General features: G+C 46.2%; 1 protein-coding gene across 4 annotated transcripts in view; it reads left to right on the top strand.

The window, feature by feature from the left end:
• Positions 1 to 20900, top strand: part of LOC139384731 (genetic suppressor element 1-like) — a 307652-nt gene that overhangs the window by 231960 nt on the left and 54792 nt on the right. For all 4 annotated transcript variants that reach the window (XM_071129594.1, XM_071129591.1, XM_071129593.1 and 1 more), the window contains exon 2: positions 4 to 201. In XM_071129594.1, coding sequence (XP_070985695.1) covers positions 6 to 201 — 196 coding nt within the window. In that variant the 5' untranslated portion in view covers positions 4 to 5. The remainder of the gene's footprint in view (positions 1 to 3; positions 202 to 20900) is intronic.

Below are 20900 nucleotides of genomic sequence, written 5' to 3'. Positions count from 1 at the left end.
CAGGCATGAGCCATGAGCCAAAGTCACCTTCCTTAGGAATGATATCCACGGCAACTCGCACCACGGCGACGGTCAGCCCCCTCACCCCGTCGCCCCTTAACGGATCTATCGTAGCCAATGGGAGCCCAGCGGCCCAGTCTGCACACTCTGGATTCGCCGCCGCCCTCCGTAAACTGGCCAAACAGGCGGAGGATCCTCGAGGTAAGGACAACACACATGTGGACAGACAGAGTTATGATTCTAGAGGTTCTTAATGCCAGGTGTATTGTTATCAAGCCTATATAAGGTGTAGAAATGTTGGGTCATTTAAAGCCATTTTACAACCAGCTGTTGTCAGAAATCCCTCTTACCCCTATGACCTAACCGTCACTCCTTCCTTCCTCCATGAGGCGCTAAGCTCATTCAAAAACCGTCTGTCCTCCTGGACCCTAACCTCTAACCCCTCAGATGTCTCAAAGGTTCCTCTGCTGGGGCCGTCCCTGTGTGTCGTGTTTAGCTGCTAATAGCAGTGGAGTGGTATTCACACTAGATTGAATTATGCAGCCTCCCCTAAGAGAGCAGGACACAGAACAGCCATACTAGCTGACCCATTTAGGTGCCAGCGCTGTGTGTGTGTGTGTGTGTGTGTGCAAACACACACACACACACACACACACACACACACACACACACACACCACTGTGTTGTTGAGTTTATTGGGCCCTGCTATCCCACTGGTCTAACCTGACTGTGAAGTAGTCATTGTGTGGTGGGGTGAGCAGTTGACAAGGACTGCTTTTAGAATTGGTTGTGGAGGGATCATATGATGCATCTGTAACACACTGACCCTCTCCTCTCAGACTCACTACACAGTAGAACATAGCAGGTTTCTTACAGCCATTTCTCAATCAACACTGAATCAATAGAATACTTCTCTTTTTCTCACTACCCTTTCAACCTCCTACAGGTTCCTATCAGTCAGACATACAGCTCATGGTTTGATTGTGAGTTGTTGATATTTGTAGCTGGTTTGGATATTAGATATTGCTGTGTGCTACAGACAGTTGGATGTTGTTTGTTCAGTTGTTGGTTGTTGTCTGGACAGGGTCAGACTTAGGTCACAGATGGACAAGGCTGCTATTCTCCCGTGTAAACACACACACACACACACACACACACACACACACACACACACACGCTACTCTCGGGGCTGTTTGGCTGGCTGGCTTTGGGCAGCAGCTCACTGAGGCCTTTCTGGTAGATGGTGTGAGAAACAGTGGCTCTGGTCAACCATTGTGGGTGTGTCTATAAGGTGTAACCTTCCCCAGAACAGAGACTCTGGCTGGCCCACTGCTTCACTGACCCCCTAAGACACACACACATACGCTGCTGGGCCCCTCCAGGGGGACGGAGCCAGACTGCTGAGAGTCCCCTGAGTAGTGCTGGCAGGGGTCCTGTTTGGGTGTGTGTGAGTGCGTGTGTGTGTGTCTGTTTATGTGTGTGTATCTGGATGTCTGCCCCAGCTCCAGTGAGCCCCATCAGCCCCAGCCATCCCCCCCGGGTCAGGCTCTCTTAATCAGGCTGTGTGTTTGAGAGAGATCCCCTCCTCCTTTGCCCTCTCTGGCTGCCTGGCTCCCCTGCAGATCACACCGGGGGCCCAACACCAATGATTTATTACTCTGAGAAAGAAACAGAGACAGAGCTCACAACCCCAATCTCTCCCTCTCTCAAAACACTCATCCTCTCAATCTCATTCTCTTCCTCCATTGTTTCTCACCTTCCCCTTCTCTCTTCCCCACTCCGTCTCTCCCTTTCACTCCATTTCTATTTCTCTATATTTTCTCTCCCTCTCACACACTCACTCATCTATCTCACTCCATTTCTCCCTCACTGTCACTCTCCCACACATAATCTATTTTACCTCTCTCTCTCTCTCCCTTTCTTGCACACATACTGTTTGTCTCACTGTCTCATCTCTCTCTATATCTCTCTATCAACCAGGTGTGTGTGTTGTGTGTCTGTTGCTATTTCAACCTAGCTAGGACAGTCGTCAGATAGTCTGAGGGAGGTACAGAAACACACACAGAGACTATGATTAAACCTAGGCATTTTTTTAAAACAGAGCAGAAAAGTCCCTCTGTTATTTTGGGCCTGTCTGTGTGCAGTCTGCCTGGCGTAGGTAGAGACACAGTGTGTGTGAGTCATGCTCCACAGCTCCAGAGGAACACGCCAATCATGGGGCCGATCCTGCCCACGTTAGGAGTGCCGTCGCTGGGGTGGGCAGGCTGGAGCGTGGGCCTCCTCCGGATCTCCAGCCACTTTGCTGTCTCCAAAGATATTTATAGACAAGCCCTCATACACACAAACACAGACACACACACACACTCACACTCACTCACACATAAAACCTCCATGGTGCTTCCCTGTCATGTTGTAGCATCCTAGCAGTGTGTGTGTCCTACTGCACTGTGTGTTCCTGTGTCCTAGTGCACAGTGTGTTCCTGTGTCCTAGTGCACAGTGTGTTCCTATGTGTTCTAGTGCACAGTGTATTCCTGTGTCTCCTACTACACAGTGTCTTTCTGTGTCCTACTGCACAGTGTGTTCCTGTGTGTCCTACTGCACTGTGTGTTCCTGTGTCCTAGTGCACAGTGTGTTCCTATGTGTCCTAGTGCACAGTGTATTCCTGTGTCTCCTACTACACAGTGTCTTTCTGTGTCCTACTGCACAGTGTGTGTTCCTGTGTCTCCTACTGTACAGTGTGAGTTCCTGTGTCTCTTACTGCACAGTGTGAGTTCCTGTGTCTCTTACTGCACAGTGTGTTCCTGTGGGTCCTACTGCACAGTGTGTTCCTGTGGGTCCTACTGCACAGTATGTTTATGTGTGTCCTACTGCACAGTGTGTTCCTGTGTCCTACTGCACAGTGTGTGTTCCTGTGTCTCCTACTGTACAGTGTGAGTTCCTGTGTCTCTTACTGCACAGTGTGTTCCTGTGGGTCCTACTGCACAGTGTGTTCCTGTGGGTCCTACAGCACAGTGTGTTCCTGTGTGTCCTACTGCACATTGTGTTCCTGTAGGTCCTACAGCACAGTGTGTTCCTGTGGGCCCTACTGCACAGTGTGTTCCTGTGTGTCCTACTGCACAGTGTGTTCCTGTGTGTCCTACTGCACAGTGTGTTCCTGTGTGTCCTACTGCACAGTGTGTGTTCCTGTGTGTCCTACTGCACAGTGTGTGTTCCTGTGACTCCTACTGCACAGTGTGTGTTCCCGTGTGTCCTACTGCACAGTGTGTGTTCCTGTGTGTCCTACTGCACAGTGTGTGTTCCTGTGTGTCCTACTGCACAGTGTGTTCCTGTGTGTCCTACTGCACAGTGTGTTCCTATGTGTCCTTCTGCACAGTGTGTGTTCCTGTGTGTCCTACTGCACAGTGTGTGTTCCTGTGACTCCTACTGCACAGTGTGTGTTCCCGTGTGTCCTACTGCACAGTGTGTGTTCCTGTGTGTCCTACTGCACAGTGTGTGTTCCTGTGTGTCCTACTGCACAGTGTGTGTTCCTGTGTGTCCTACTGCACAGTGTGTTCCTGTGTTTCCTCTGGCCCTCTGTCCTGTGTTACTGTTGTGCATATGGAGCATGAATCAGTCTCCTAAGCCTAAAGGATGTTGTTTGTTTTGTTGTGCTAGTATCATATCACCCTGATTTATAAACCCTGACTCGTCCTCTGTGTTTTCATCTGTATACACACACACACACATACACAGTAACACACATACATACACACACGGTCATACAGACACACACACTCGCCCGTCTGATGAGTAGCTCTGTGTACTGAGTCTCATGCTGAAGAGGGGAGGTGATGGATAATGAGTAATTCAGCAGAGTAAAGGACACACACCTCGTGTCAGAGAGGCAGGCATGCTAGTATCTGATTAATTAGGCAGATCTAGACTTAACTTGCACTGAACTCACTGTAGCATTACACTACCTACCTACAGTACCTATCTAGACCACCTGAGGAAAAGAGATGGGGAGGGAGGGATGGGAGGAGGATAGAGGGAGGAAGAAAAGGTAAAGAAGAGAGGGTTTATGGAGTGATGGAAGGAGTGGGTAGAGCGATACTGAGAGATTGAATGTGTTACCATGTGTGTTTGGCCGGGGGCTACCCTTGTTTCTGGGAGCCCAGAGCATGCTGGGACAGCAGGGCAGTGTGTCTCTGACCCCTCCATCTGGAGCCTGGAGCGCACACACACTATCTATCCACGCCTTGTGCGTGTGCGTGTGCGTGTGTGTGTGTGTGTGTGTGTGTGCGTCAGAGGTAGAACTCTCCAGGCTCTGTTTGTCCCTGAAACATTCACTCACAAACAAGCTCTCTCTCTCTCTCTCCATACAGTACTTTATTCCTCCATATATCTATGTCTCTTCTTCTAGGTAAACATACTAACAATAGCTCATACACAGTTCACCCAGTTAGACATTCTCCTCCAGAAACCATCCTACTGCTCGCTCTCTATCTCTCTGTCTTACTCCCCCTCTCTGGAAAAATAACACACACCACACTCTTAGAAAAAAATATTCCAAAATGGTTCTTTGGCTGTCCCCATAGGAGAACCCTTTTTTGCTTCCAGGTAGAACCCTTTTGGTTTCCATGTAGAACCATAGAACCATTTACTTGGAACCCAATAGGGTTTTACCTGGAACCAAAAGGGGTTCTTCAAAGGGTTCTCCAATGGGGACAGCCGACTAACCCTTTCTTTTAGGTTATAGATTGCACTTTTTTTCTAAGAGTGCACACACATGTACACCCTTGAAACACACACTCCCTGATGCAGATTAGGTGCTTTGAACTGTGTTGCCGGTCCGTGGCCGAGGGTGTGTGTGTGTGTGTGTGTGTGTGTGTGTGTGTGTGTGTGTGTGTGTGTGTGTGTGTGTGTGTGTGTGTGTGTGTGTGTGTGTGTGTGTGTGTGTGAGTGAGTGTGTGTGTGTGTGTGTGTGTGTGTGTGTGTGTGTGTGTGTGTGTGTGTGTGTGTGTGTGTGTGTGTGTGTGTGTGTGTGTGTGTGTGTGTGTGTGTGTGTGTGTGAGTGAGTGAGTGAGGCAGGGTTTGTGTGTGTGTGTGTGTGTGTGTGTGTGTGTGAGTGAGTGAGGCAGGGTTTGTGTGTGTGTGGCTGGGGGATGGTATGGCATATGGAGGAAGGGTTGGCTCGGCGCTGCTATGCACACCAGGTGTGAAATGGACTGTTTAATTAAGTGCTGATGTTGTTCTAATGCAGGGAGGGAGGGAGGGAGGGAGGGAGGGAGGGAGGGAGGGAGGGAGGGAGGGAGGGAGGGAGGGAGGGAGGTGAACAACAGCTTGTCGCTAGCTGGTAGGGCTGTGTTTGGGGGTGTGTTCGGGCTGTGGAGGAGAGAGGAAGGAAGGAGGGAAGGGGAGGAGATGAACAACAGCTTGTCGCTAGCTGGTAGGGCTGTGTTTGGGGGTGTGTTCGGGCTGTGGAGGAGAGAGGAAGGAAGGAGGGAAGGGGAGGAGATGAACAACAGCTTGTCGCTAGCTGTTAGGGCTGTGTCTGGGGGTGTGTTCGGGGCTGTGGAGGAGAGACAGAGTTTGGAGCTTTGGATAGGGCCAGGAAGGGAACATGAGATTTGGGGCTTGAATGGCACAGTTGGTTGGAGTGTAGCTGGCAAGATCAAAGATGTGGGTTCAATTCTCGCATGGTCACTTTCCCTGAACGTTTGTGTTAAGACAAGTCTCCTTGGGTAAAAGCTGCAGGTGAACAAGGATATCGTCATGTTTCTTGATGGGATTAGAGGTGGAAGGATACGGTGCTGGGACAGAGAGACCTTAACCTGGGGCTGTGTGAAGTATATCGTTATGTTTCTTGATGGGATTAGAGGTGGAAGGATACGGTGCTGGGACAGAGAGAACTTAACCTGGGGCTGTGTGAAGTATATCGTTATGTTTCTTGATGGGATTAGAGGTGGAAGGATACGGTGCTGGGACAGAGAGACCTTAACCTGGGGCTGTGTGAAGTATATCGTTATGTTTCTTGATGGGATTAGAGGTGGAAGGATACGGTGCTGGGACAGAGAGAACTTAACCTGGGGCTGTGTGAAGTATATCGTTATGTTTCTTGATGGGATTAGAGGTGGAAGGATACGGTGCTGGGACAGAGAGACCTTAACCTGGGGCTGTGTGAAGTATATCGTTATGTTTCTTGATGGGATTAGAGGTGGAAGGATACGGTGCTGGGACAGAGAGAACTTAACCTGGGGCTGTGTGGAGCTTTGTGTGTGCGTGTTTATGTGCGTGTGTATACTTGCGTGCGTACGTGCATGTGTGTTAGTGTGATTATGCGTGCGTATGCGCGCGTGTATGTGTCTGTGTGTACCTCTCTCTCAGTTAGAGTCAGCTTGGGCGGTCATGCATGGAGGCAGTCTGGGAGAGAGGGACTGGTAATGGCACAGCGATGGAGAGAGGAGCTACACATTAATCACACGTTTGCCCACACAGACATACACTCAATCACACACACATACAGTGCATTCAGAAAGTATTCAGACCCCTTCCCTTTTTCCACATTTTGTTATGTTACAGCCTTATTCTAAAATGGAATAAATAAATTCCCCCTCAATCTACACATCTACACTATCCAATTAATGACAGAACAAAAACGTTTTTTTTTACATTTTTACAAATGTATATAAAAAAAAAACGGAAATATCACATTAACATAAGTATTCAGACCCTTTACTCAGTACTTTGTTGAAGCACCTTTGGCAGCACAGTGTGTTTTGTATGACACCACAAGCTTGGTACACCTGTATTTGTGGAGCTTCTCCCATTCTTCTCTGCAGATCCTCTCAAGCTCTGTCAGGTTGGATGGAGAGCGTCGCTGCACCACTATTTTCAACCTGTCTCGGCGCTCTACGGACAATTCCTTCGACCTCATGGCTGGGTTTTTGCTCTGACATGCACTGTCAACTGTGGGACCTTTATATAGACAGGTGTGTGCCTTTCCACATCATGTCCAATCAACTGAATTTACCACAGGTGGACTCCAATCAAGTTGTAGAAACATCTCAAGGACGATCAATGGAAACAGGATGCACCTGAGCTCAATTTCGAGTATCATAGCAAAGAGTCTGAATACTTATGTAAAGAAGCTATTTCTGGTAATACAATTCTTAAAACCTGTTTTCTTTGTCATTATGGGGTGTATGTGTATATTGATGAAGATTAAAAAAATATATGAAAAAATCAGAATAAGGCGGAAACATAAAAAATGTGGAAAAATTCAAGGGCTCTGAATACTTTCTGAATGCACTGTACATACACACACGCAGGAACAGACACAGAGCACTCTCTCTCTCGCTTAGACTTCCTCGCTCTCCGTCTCTAGCGTAGGAGCAGAGCGTGGAGCCACAGCTTGGCCTGCAGTCTCTTATCCACCATTAGAGGGCAGAGGACCAGCGTGTTCTTAATGTATGTCCTAACAGCACCAGTAGGGGACTGACTTCATCTCCTCACCTCCTTTAATGTCTGACTGATCTGAAAGAACTGGACTGGTGTCTAGTCCATTTTGCTTTCACCAGTCCTTTGTGATTAGATCAAAAGAAGGGGAGGACAGGGGAGGACAGAAGAAGGGGAGGACAGGAGAAGGGGAGGACAGAAGAAGGGGAGGATAGGGGAGGACAGAAGAAGGGGAGGACAGGAGAAGGGGAGAGGAAGCATGTTCAGACTATGGAGATACATCCATAATGCCCAGGGCTGTTTGAAACCAGGACACTCCCTTCTCTCCTCTCAGCCTCAGTGTGAGCATGTGTGGAGACACGTCAGTGAATAGACGAAGGCTGGATCTGCATATGGCAGCATGTGTGGAGACACGTCAGTGAATAGACGAAGGCTGGATCTGCATATGGCAGCATGTGTGGAGACACGTCAGTGAATAGACGAAGGCTGGATCTGCATATGGCAGCATGTGTGGAGACACGTCAGTGAATAGACGAAGGCTGGATCTGCATATGGCAGCATGTGTGGAGACACGTCAGTGAATAGACGAAGGCTGGATCTGCATATGGCAGCATGTGTGGAGACACGTCAGTGAATAGACGAAGGCTGGATCTGCATATGGCAGCATGTGTGGAGACACGTCAGTGAATAGACGAAGGCTGGATCTGCATATGGCAGCATGTGTGGAGACACGTCAGTGAATAGACGAAGGCTGGATCTGCATATGGCAGCATGTGTGGAGACGCGTCAGTGAATAGACGAAGGCTGGATCTGCATATGGCAGCATGTGTGGAGACGCGTCAGTGAATAGACGAAGGCTGGATCTGCATATGGCAGCATGACACTATTTTAGGGCCACTCAGATGGCCTGCATATCATTTCTGTCCCATCTGCTCAGTGATGGACTGACTTCCTGTCAACTAGCACTGTCACCACAAGAGGAGTGAGGAATGGGGAGTGACAGGAAAAGACTGGAGGGGGGTTGTATTTATTAGAACGAGGGAGAGAGGGTAGTTTAGACTTTAGTAGATGCTAGAAATCTAAGATTAAGCACACACACACGCACACACCACTCATCTCAGGCTGTTAAGCGTTCAGGGCTACTTCCCTTTCTCCTTAACTGTCTTAACTGTTGAAAATGTGTTTATGAAAAATGGATGTCTTCCCAGAGAGATCTCTGCTTGGGAGGCAGTCCGTTTGAACAGAGAGGGGAGGGAGGGATGTGTGGAAAGAGGGAGAGAAAGAGAGATGGAGGAGAGGGAGTGAATAAGAGAACAGGCTGGAGCTGGTGGTGTGTGGATGGTTTCCAGGGAAGGAGGGATGGGGTCTGTGTCGGTTGGAGGTATACAGAGGTTATGATGTTGGCTTGTAGAGGAGTACAATGAAGAGGAGAATCAGATGAGGGAACACCAACCCCTCCTCCTTCTCCTCACCTGCTTCTCCTCCAGCTTTCACTCAATGATGCAGTGTGTCCTGCCTCCCCCACTGTACAGACAGCACCACACACACACACACACACACAGGGAACGGGAGTGAGAACAATGAGGGGGAGGAAGGGATGGTGGAGGAGAGAGAGATGGAGTGGTATCAGGGGAGTAGAGGTCTGTTGCTTGAAGCTCTGGCAGGTCTGGATTGCTGTGATCATTATTCATTTCTGCTCTATCCCTTTTTATCTCTCTCATTCACTCTTTTGTAACGATTCTTATTTATCTTGCCCTCTTTCTCTCTCTCTCCCTCTTCCACTCCCAAGTGGTGGTAGCCTCTCTCTCTCTCTCTCCCTCTTCCACTCCCCTGTGGTGGTAGCCTCTCTCTCTCTCTCTCTCTCCCTCTTCCACTCCCCTGTGGTGGTAGCCTCTCTCGCTCTCTCTCTCTCCCTCTTCCACTCCCCTGTGGTGGTAGCCTCTCTCTCTCTCCCTATTCCACTCCCCTGTGGTGGTAGTCTCTTTCTCTCTCTCTCAATTCAATTCAATTCAAGGGCTTTATTGGCATGGGAAACATGTGTTAACATTGCCAAAGCAAGTGAGGTAGATAATATATAAAGTGAATATATAAAGTGAAATAAACAATACAAATTAACAGTAAACATCACACATACAGAAGTTTCAAAACAATAAAGACATTCTCACTCCCTCTTCCACTCCCCTGTGGTGGTAGCCTCTTTCTCTCTCTCCCTCTTCCACTCCCCTGTGGTGGTAGCCTCTTTCTCTCTCTCCCTCTTCCACTCCCCTGTGGTGGTAGCCTCTCTCTCTCTCTCTCTCCCTCTTCCACTCCCCTGTGGTGGTAGTCTCTCTCCCTCTTCCACTCCCCTGTGGTGATAGTCTCTCTCTCCCTCTTCCACTCCCCCTGTGGTGGTAGTCTTTCACTCTCTCTTTCTGTGAGTATATGAGGTGTGATAGTGGAGCTGTATTAAGTGTCACTCTGCTCTCCAGCCTGAGTGCTCTGGTATTGATTGTCCTGGTCTTCCAGGGGAGAGTAATGGCTTTCTGAGGTGAGGGAGGGAGGATTAGGCCACTAATTGCTGTTGTGCAGACAAGATATGCTTCCTCCTCTCTCACCTCATCACCTCTCTCTCTCTCATATATACAGCTGAAGTTGAAAGTTTACATACACTTAGGTTGGAGTCATTAAAACTCGTTTTTCAACAACTCCCCAAATTTCTCGATAACAAACTATAGTTTTGGCAAGTCTGTTAGGACATCTACTTTGTCCATGACACAAGTAATTTTTCCAACAATTGTTTACAGACAAATTATTTCACTTATAATTCACTGTATCACAATTCCAGTGGGTTAGAAGTTTACATACACTAAGTTGACTGTGCCTTTAAACAGCTTGAACAATTCCAGAAAATTAGAAGCTTCTGATAGGCTAATTGACATACTTTGAGCCAATTGGAGGTGTACCTGTGGATGTATTTCAAGGCCTACCTTCAAGCTCAGTGTCTCTTTGCTTGACATCATGGGAAAATCAAAGGATATCAGCCAAGACCTCGGAAAAAAATGTAGACCTCCACAAGTCTGGTTCATCCTTGGGAGCAATTACCAAACGCCTGAAGGTACCACATTCATCTGTACAAACAATAGTACGCAAGTATAAACACCATGGGACCACACAGCCGTCATACCGCTCAGGAAGGAGACACATTCGGTCTCCTAGAGATGAACGTACTTGGTGCAAAAAGTACAAATCAATCCCATAACAACAGCAAAGGACCTTGTGAAGATGCTGAAGGAAACGAGTACAAAAGTATCTATATCCACAGTAAAACGAGTCCTATATTGACATAACCTGAAAGGCCGCTCAGCATGGAAGAAGCCACTGCTCCAAAACCGCCATAAAAAAAGCCTGACTACTGTTTGCAACTGCACATGGGACAAAGATCGTACTTTCTGGAGAAATGTCCTCTGGTCTGATGAAACAAAAATAGAACTGTTTTGCTGTAATGCCCATCGTTATGTTTGGAGGAAAAAGGGGGAGGCTTGCAAGCCGAAGAACACCATCCCAACCGTGAAGCAAGGGGGTGGCAGCATCATATTGTGGGGGTGCTTTGCTGCAGGAGAGACTGGTGCACTTCACGAAATAGATGGCATCATGAGGCAGGAAAATTATGTGGATATATTGAAGCAACATCTCAAGACATCAGTCAGGAAGTTAAAGCTTGGTTGCAAATGGGTCTTCCAAATGGACAATGACCCCAAGCATACTTCCAAAGTTGTGGCAAAATGGCTTAAGGACAACAAAGTCAAGGTATTGGAGTAGCCATCACAAAGCCCTGACCTCAATCCTATGGAATATTTGTGGGCAGATCTGAAAAAGCGTGTGTGAGCAAGGAGGCCTACAAACCTGACCCAGTTACACCAGCTCTGCCAGGAGGAATGGGTTAAAATTCACCCAACCTATTGTGGGAAGCTTGTGGAAGGCTACCCGAAACATTTGACCCAAGTTAAACAATTTAAAGGCAATGCTACCAAATACTAATTGAGTGTATGTAAACGTCTAACCCACTGGGAATGTGATGAAAAAAATAAAAGCTGAAATAAATTGTTCTCTCTACCATTATTCTGACATTTTAGATTCTTAAAATAAAGTATTGATCCTAACTGATCTAAGACAGGAAATTGTTACTAGGATTAAATGTCAGGAATTGTGAAAAACTGAGTTTAAATGTATTTGGCTAAGGTGTATGTAAACTTCCGATTTCAACTGTATATACACAGGAGTGATGGTTGCTGATAATGGGCCTCTGTACGCCTATGTAGATATTTTATAAAAAAATCTGCCGTTTCCAGCTACAATAGTCATTTACAACATTAACAATGTCTACGCTGTATTTCTGATAAATTTGATGTTATTTTAATGGACAAAAAATGTGCTTTTCTTTCAACAACAAGGACATTTCTAAGTGAGCCTAAACTTTTGAACAGTAGTGTATATATATATATATATATATATATATATATATATATATATATATATATATATATACAGTTGAAGTCGTAAGTTTATATACACCTTAGCCAAAAACTCAGTTTTTCACAATTCCTGACATTTAATCCTAGTAAAGATTTCCTGTCTTAGGTCAGTTAGGATCACCACTATATTTTAAGAATATATATATATATATAAATATAGAGATAGAGAACAATATTGTTCTCCATCTCTATATTTGTATATATATATATATCTGTCTCGCTCTCTCTCTATTGCTCTCTATCTCTATATTTATATATATATATATATATATATATATATATATCTGTCTCTCTCTCTCTCTATTGTTCTCTATCATTCTCTCTCTCTCTAGTATTATCTAGCCACAGAGGCCTGCTGTGTAATCTACACCTATTACACCCATTTCCCTTCAAAGCTTTTCCTCATTCACATTTTCAAAAGGAATTACAATATCTGTCTCATTAGTAATTGATTAGATTTATAAACATGTGTCTTAATTCTTTCTACCGGGTCATATCCAGACCACCACCATACCTAACCATCAAACCCTATTGTAGTGTCTGTTGCTAGGGTAACTAAACTAGGTCACAATGCTAGAATGATAAGGAGTGATAATCCAGACACATGTCCAGACATCCTGACCTATCACACTCTCCTCAGGCTGTCTCTGTGTGGTCAGGTGGATAGATTGGAGAGAACTGAACCTGGCCTGAGGTTTAAAGCTATTGCTGCTGTGTGTTACATACACCACACAAACTACTACATACACATGTGCACAAACACTTCAAAACATATACACACATCCGCTCTCTCTCCCTTTCTCTCTCTTTCTCTCTCTACTTCTCTTTCTCTTTCTTTCTTTCTTTCTTTCTTTCTCTCTCTCTCTCTCTCTCTATACTTCTCTCTTTCTCTCTCTACTTCTCTTTCTCTTTCTTTCTTTCTTTCTTTCTCTCTCTCTCTCTCTCTCTATACTTCTCTCTTTCTCTCTCTCTCTATTCCTCTCTACTTCTCTACCTTTCTCTCTCTACTTCTCTCTCTCTCTCTCTCTCTTTATATCTCTCTCTCTCTCTCTCTCTCTGTATATCTCTCTCTCTCTCTGTATCTCTCTCTCTCTCTCTGTATATCTCTCTCTATGTCTCTATTTATCTCACTCGCTTTCTCTCTCTCTCATCTCTCGCTTTCGCCCTCTCTCTATCTCCCTCTCTATTTATCTCTCTCAATTTTAATTTAAGGGGCGTTATTGGCATGGGAAACATATGATTACATTGCCAACGCAAGTGGTAATAATAATAATAGATAATAAACAAAAGTGAAATAAAAAATCAACAGTAAACATTACACTCACAAAAGTTCCAAAAGAATAAAGACATTTCAAATGTCCTATTATGTCTATATATAGTGTTGTAACGATGTGCAAATAGTTAAAAGTACAAAAGGGAAAATAAATAAGCATAAATATGGGTTGTATTTACAATGGTGTGTGTTCTTCACTGGTTGCCCTTTTCTTGTGGCAACAGGTCACAAATCTTGCTGCTGTAATAGCGCACTAGTCTTTCACCTAACAGAAATTGGATTTGTTTTCAAAGTCTTTGTGGGTCTGTGTAATCTGAGGGAAATATGTGTCTCTAATATGGTCATACATTTGGAAGGAGGTTAGGAAGTGCAGCTCAGTTTCCACCTCATTTTGTGGGCAGTGTGCACATAGCCTGTCTTCTCTTGAAAGCCATGTCTGCCTACGGCGGCCTTTCTCTATAGCAATGCTCACTGAGTCTGCACATAGTCAAAGCTTTCCTTCATTTTGTGTCAGTCACAGTGGTCAGGTATTCTTCCACTGTACTCTCTTTTTAGGGCAAATAGCATTCTAGTTTGCTCTGTTTTTTTGTTAATTCTTTCCAATGTGTCACGTAATTGTCTTTTTCTTTTCTCATGATTTGGTTTAGTTTAATTATGTTGCTGTCCTGGGGCTCTGTGGGGTCTGTTTGTGTTTGTGAACAGAGCCCCAGGACCAGCTTGCTTAGGGGACTCCTCTCTCTGTAGGTGATTGCTTTGTTATGGAAGGTTTGTGAATCGCTTCCTTTTAAGTGGTTGTAGAATTTAATGGATCTTTTCTGACTTTTGATAATAAGTGGGTATCGGCCTAATTCTGCTCTGCATGCATTATTTGGTGTTTGACGTTGTACACAGAGGATATTTTTGCAGAATTCTGCATGCAGAGTCTCAATTTGGTGTTTGTCCCATTTTGTGAATTCTTAGTTGGTGAGCGGACCCCAGACCTCACAACCATAAAGGACAACGGGTTCTATAACTGATTCAAGTATTTTTTAGCCAGATCCTAATTGGTATGTTGAATTTTATGTTCCTTTTTGTTGTGTGTTGATATTGTAGTTTTGTCCCTTTAGGGCACCTGTAACCCCCCTTGCTTACCTACCTTAAAATACTTGGAATGTCCTTCCTGTGAAACGCATTGAACAATGCCTACGTTAATTTCTACTCCTGTCTCATGTCCTGTCCTTACATTAGTTGTATAAGTAATACAGTGTGCTATACAACCAAACTGGGGACGAGGAAGAAACGTTCTCACGTTTGTGCTCATCATCTTCTGCAGAAAGTCAGTTAAACTCGTATTTTTTTTCCACTGTAGAAAGATGCAAACAAAATGTGGAGCTAGCCAGTCGAGTGATGCTAGCTAGCTTTTGATGTCACAGAAACGAGAGCCTCGAGGGATGGGAAGAGATAGGAAGAGTTTCGCTGCAGGAGAATGTGAAGTCATCGTGAGTTAAAAGAAGAAGAAAAGGGTCTGGGATTAAGGGACCGTCTGAAAAGTGTGAGAAAGAAAAATAAACCGAAAATGTCTGCATTGGTTGGAAATATAGGAACATTTGATGAATCTGTGGAACAATGGAGTTCTTACCCAGAACGTTTTGAGTACTTTGTGTTGGCAAATGGAATTAAAGCAGAAGTCGTTGTGCCGACATTTCTGACTGCTATGGGAGGAAATACATTAAATCTAGTGCGCAGCCTAGTAACGCCTGAAAAACCTGATGATAAATCATATGATGAAATTGTGGCTACCTTTAAAAGGACATTAATCTCCCAAACCCCTGATAATCGCAGAGAGATTCAGGTTTCATAAGATAAATCAAGAGGAGGGTGAATAAATCTCACAGTTTGTGGCTGTATTGAAACAGTTATCTGAACACTGTGAATTTGGGCGATCAATGAGTGACCCTATACGTGAGGGGTTAGTGTGTGGCATGCGCAGTGAAGCAATTCAGAAACACCTTTTGACTGAGAGTAACTTAACATTGCAGAGAGCAAAATAAGTGAGTACGTCAATGGAAATGGCAAATAAAGACGCACAACAGCTAAGTGCTTCGACTAAAGTGCATAAGGTGTCTACGTGGTTAAAAAACAAGGCAGGAGGTGGCAAGCCATGCTATCGCTGTGGGAAACCAGGTCACCAAGCAGAGGAGTGTTGGTGCAGAGACTTAGACTGCAGAAGTTGTGGAAAAAAGGGTCACATTGAACGTGCAGAGAAAAACAAAAAGACACAATCGAACAAAAGTACTGAACAAAGGAAAAGCGACTTCAGGAAGTACAAAAAGAAAGAGCATAAAATGGAGCACACAGAGGATGAACAAAGTGATACTCTGTCTGAAGAGGAAGAATCTTTGCATGTTTTGTCCACTTCAGACAATGGACACGGGTACTGGGTGACATCGCTACTGGATGGAAACGCAGTACGGATGCAAGTGGACACTGGAGCAGCCATATCTTCGCTGTCTGAGGCTGTATACAAGAAGAAACTACATCACCTCACACTACAGCCCACAAAGATGACGCTGAAAACACACACCGGTGAGCTTGTACCATTGAGAAGACGCGTGATCGTTACAGTGGAGCTCAACAAACAGAAGGTAAAGATACATTGTGAAAGGCAACCATCCAGCATGGCTGGAAAAGATCAAACTAAAAAAAAGATCAAACTAAACTGGCTAAACAAACTAAACTGACAGGAAATTCACATGGTTGCAAAAGAGGACACAAACCTACAAGGGATAATGAGGAAACACGCGGATGTGTTCAAAGGAGACCTTGGCAGTATGAAGGTGTTAGTGCAATTCTAAATTCCTCTGTATTATTTCCCAATCAGAATTAATTACTCTGTCAATGCATTCTATGGGATCGTAAAACCCATATTATTATTATAGGAATGGACAGAGCCCCAGTCTTAAACTCAGGTAACAGCGTTTATTTCAAGAGAGTACTGGGTACATACACATTTTACCACAGGTTATAAACTGAAAATGACGTCAGCGTTTTCTAAATGATCTATCTCTTTCATGACACCGGGAGAGAGGCCCTATGGTTTCTCGAGCCTTCCCTCCTCTCCTAATGCCAAGGTCAGTCACTGTAAATCAGCATTCTAGACAGTCTGGAGATAGTCCGTCCCTGCCATCTGGAGATAGTTCATTCATTTGTACAAAGGAACAGACCGTCATTGTTACTAAACTCCTGACTATATTATATACAATTGGGAATGGGAGCAAGAGAGAAAATTCATATATTTACAGTACATAATAGCATTTGGACTAGTCAGTCCTGATTGAAATGTATACATAATTAGTCATCATTGATAAAAAAATTCCCTTAACAGAAGGACATAACAGTTAAACTGACCGTGAAACCCTAGACCTGTCCCATACTCCATAAAACTAAAAGTTGATATTGAGGTAAACAGACTAGTCGAGAGTGGAGTATTGGACCCAGTGAATGTTAGTGAAAGGGCTACACCCGTTGTTCCAGTCATGAAAAAAGATGGCTCACTCAGACTCTGTGGTGATTTCAGTCACCATTAACCCAGTCTTGACTGCTGAAAAATATCCACTGCCCCTCATTGAAGACCTCTTTTCTGGTTTAGCTGGAGGACAAAAATTCAGTAAGATAGACTTTAAGTCAGGCCTATCTACAGATGCATGTTGACTAAGAGTCACAAGAACTGTTGACCCTAGTGACTCACAAAGGACTGTACAGGTACCGGAGGCTTCCTTTTGGAATCACCTCCGCTCGGGCCTTGTTTCAGAGAGCTATGGACCAGATACTGAGCGGGCTCACTGGGGTCCAATGTTACCTCGATGATCTACTCATCACCGGCAAAGACGAGCAGGAGCACCTGAGAAACCTGAACGCTACACTAGAGAGATTGGAAGAGTTCCGGTCATTCATGGAAGCAAATGGAATTCAGCACATCAAGTCAGCGCCGTATCACCCTACAACGAACGGCCTCGCTGAACAGTTTGTCCAAACGATGGAGCAAGCTTTAAAATCTTCACAAGGGAATGGCTCCCTCAATAGGCGCCTAAACACCTTCCTGTTAAACTACAGAAGCACTGCCCGCATCAGCCATGATGAAAAGACAGCTTCGCATGCAACTCGACCTCCACAGTGGTTGTACAAACAGGGCCTGTGTCCTACACAGTTCACACACCGGAAAACATCATCTGGAGGAGACATGTGGATCAACTGTTGCCAGGAATCAAATCAAATCAAATCAAATGCATTTCTATAAACCCTTCGAACATCAGCTGATATCTCAAAGTGCTGTACAGAAAGTGGAGTGGAACCAACCTCAGAGATGACTCCTGCCAAGTGACAAACCAAGATCCGCTACTGGATACCTACCATGACTACGAGCCATCACCTGAACATCCACTGCAGCAACATACATACATATGTGGAAAGTGCTCCAGACTCACCTGAACCAGCCAGAGTGTCTACTCAGCGTACTGTTGCACCTCAGTCTGGGCATACACCATCAGCACTCAGACTCAGAGACAATGTGACTGTAGACTCACCTGAACCAGCCAGAGTGTCTACTCAGCGTACTGTTGCACCTCAGTCTGGGCATACACCATCAGCACTGAGACTCAGAGACAATGTGACTGTAGACTCACCTGAACCAGCCAGAGTGTCTACTCAGCGTACTGTTGCACCTCAGTCTGGGCATACACCATCACCACTCAGACTCAGAGACAATGTGACTGTAGACTCACCTGAACCAGCCAGAGTGTCTACTCAGGGTACTGTTGCACCTCAGTCTGGGCATACACCATCACCACTCAGACTCAGAGACAATGTGACTGTAGACTCACCTGAACCAGCCAGAGTGTCTACTCAGGGTACTGTTGCACCTCAGTCTGGGCATACACCATCACCACTCAGACTCAGAGATAATGTGACTGTAGACTCACCTGAACCAGCCAGAGTGTCTACTCAGGGTACTGTTGCACCTCAGTCTGGGCATACACCATCACCACTCAGACTCAGAGATAATGTGACTGTAGACTCACCTGAACCAGCCAGAGTGTCTACTCAGGGTACTGTTGCACCTCAGTCTGGGCATACACCATCACCACTCAGACTCAGAGACAATGTGACTGTAGACTCACCTGAACCAGCCAGAGTGTCTACTCAGCGTACTGTTGCACCTCAGTCTGGGCATACACCATCACCACTCAGACTCAGAGACAATGTGACTGTAGACTCACCTGAACCAGCCAGAGTGTCTACTCAGGGTACTGTTGCACCTCAGTCTGGGCATACACCATCACCACTCAGACTCAGAGACAATGTGACTGTAGACTCACCTGAACCAGCCAGAGTGCCTACTCAGGGTACTGTTGCACCTCAGTCTGGGCATACACCATCACCACTCAGACTCAGAGACAATGTGACTGTAGACTCACCTGAACCAGCCAGAGTGCCTACTCAGGGTACTGTTGCACCTCAGTCTGGGCATACACCATCACCACTCAGACTCAGAGACAATGTGACTGTAGACTCACCTGAACCAGCCAGAGTGCCTACTCAGGGTACTGTTGCACCTCAGTCTGGGCATACACCATCACCACTCAGACTCAGAGACAATGTGACTGTAGACTCACCTGAACCAGCCAGAGTGTCTACTCAGGGTACTGTTGCACCTCAGTCTGGGCATACACCATCACCACTCAGACTCAGAGACAATGTGACTGTAGACTCACCTGAACCAGCCAGAGTGCCTACTCAGGGTACTGTTGCACCTCAGTCTGGGCATACACCATCACCACTCAGACTCAGAGACAATGTGACTGTAGACTCACCTGAACCAGCCAGAGTGTCTACTCAGGGTACTGTTGCACCTCAGTCTGGGCATACACCATCACCACTCAGACTCAGAGACAATGTGACTGTAGACTCACCTGAACCAGCCAGAGTGCCTACTCAGGGTACTGTTGCACCTCAGTCTGGGCATACACCATCAGCACTCAGACTCAGAGACAATGTGACTGTAGACTCACCTGAACCAGCCAGAGTGTCTACTCAGGGTACTGTTGCACCTCAGTCTGGGCATACACCATCACCACTCAGACTCAGAGACAATGTGACTGTAGACTCACCTGAACCAGCCAGAGTGTCTACTCAGGGTACTGTTGCACCTCAGTCTGGGCATACACCATCACCACTCAGACTCAGAGACAAAGTGACTGTAGACTCACCTGAACCAGCCAGAGTGCCTACTCAGGGTACTGTTGCACCTCAGTCTGGGCATACACCATCAGCACTCAGACTCAGAGACAATGTGACTGTAGACTCACCTGAACCAGCCAGAGTGCCTACTCAGGGTACTGTTGCACCTCAGTCTGGGCATACACCATCACCACTCAGACTCAGAGATAATGTGACTGTAGACTCACCTGAACCAGCCAGAGTGTCTACTCAGGGTACTGTTGCACCTCAGTCTGGGCATACACCATCACCACTCAGACTCAGAGATAATGTGACTGTAGACTCACCTGAACCAGCCAGAGTGTCTACTCAGCGTACTGTTGCACCTCAGTCTGGGCATACACCATCACCACTCAGACTCAGAGACAATGTGACTGTAGACTCACCTGAACCAGCCAGAGTGTCTACTCAGGGTACTGTTGCACCTCAGTCTGGGCATACACCATCACCACTCAGACTCAGAGACAATGTGACTGTAGACTCACCTGAACCAGCCAGAGTGCCTACTCAGGGTACTGTTGCACCTCAGTCTGGGCATACACCATCACCACTCAGACTCAGAGACAATGTGACTGTAGACTCACCTGAACCAGCCAGAGTGCCTACTCAGGGTACTGTTGCACCTCAGTCTGGGCATACACCATCACCACTCAGACTCAGAGACAATGTGACTGTAGACTCACCTGAACCAGCCAGAGTGCCTACTCAGGGTACTGTTGCACCTCAGTCTGGGCATACACCATCACCACTCAGACTCAGAGACAATGTGACTGTAGACTCACCTGAACCAGCCAGAGTGTCTACTCAGGGTACTGTTGCACCTCAGTCTGGGCATACACCATCACCACTCAGACTCAGAGACAATGTGACTGTAGACTCACCTGAACCAGCCAGAGTGCCTACTCAGGGTACTGTTGCACCTCAGTCTGGGCATACACCATCACCACTCAGACTCAGAGACAATGTGACTGTAGACTCACCTGAACCAGCCAGAGTGTCTACTCAGGGTACTGTTGCACCTCAGTCTGGGCATACACCATCACCACTCAGACTCAGAGACAATGTGACTGTAGACTCACCTGAACCAGCCAGAGTGCCTACTCAGGGTACTGTTGCACCTCAGTCTGGGCATACACCATCAGCACTCAGACTCAGAGACAATGTGACTGTAGACTCACCTGAACCAGCCAGAGTGTCTACTCAGGGTACTGTTGCACCTCAGTCTGGGCATACACCATCACCACTCAGACTCAGAGACAATGTGACTGTAGACTCACCTGAACCAGCCAGAGTGTCTACTCAGGGTACTGTTGCACCTCAGTCTGGGCATACACCATCACCACTCAGACTCAGAGACAAAGTGACTGTAGACTCACCTGAACCAGCCAGAGTGCCTACTCAGGGTACTGTTGCACCTCAGTCT

This window comes from Oncorhynchus clarkii, chromosome 26 (genome assembly GCF_045791955.1).
Source record: "Oncorhynchus clarkii lewisi isolate Uvic-CL-2024 chromosome 26, UVic_Ocla_1.0, whole genome shotgun sequence".
Lineage (NCBI taxonomy): Eukaryota > Metazoa > Chordata > Actinopteri > Salmoniformes > Salmonidae > Oncorhynchus > Oncorhynchus clarkii.
Note: the sequence above shows the minus strand (reverse complement) of the source record. Positions and strands in the feature narration are given on the sequence as shown.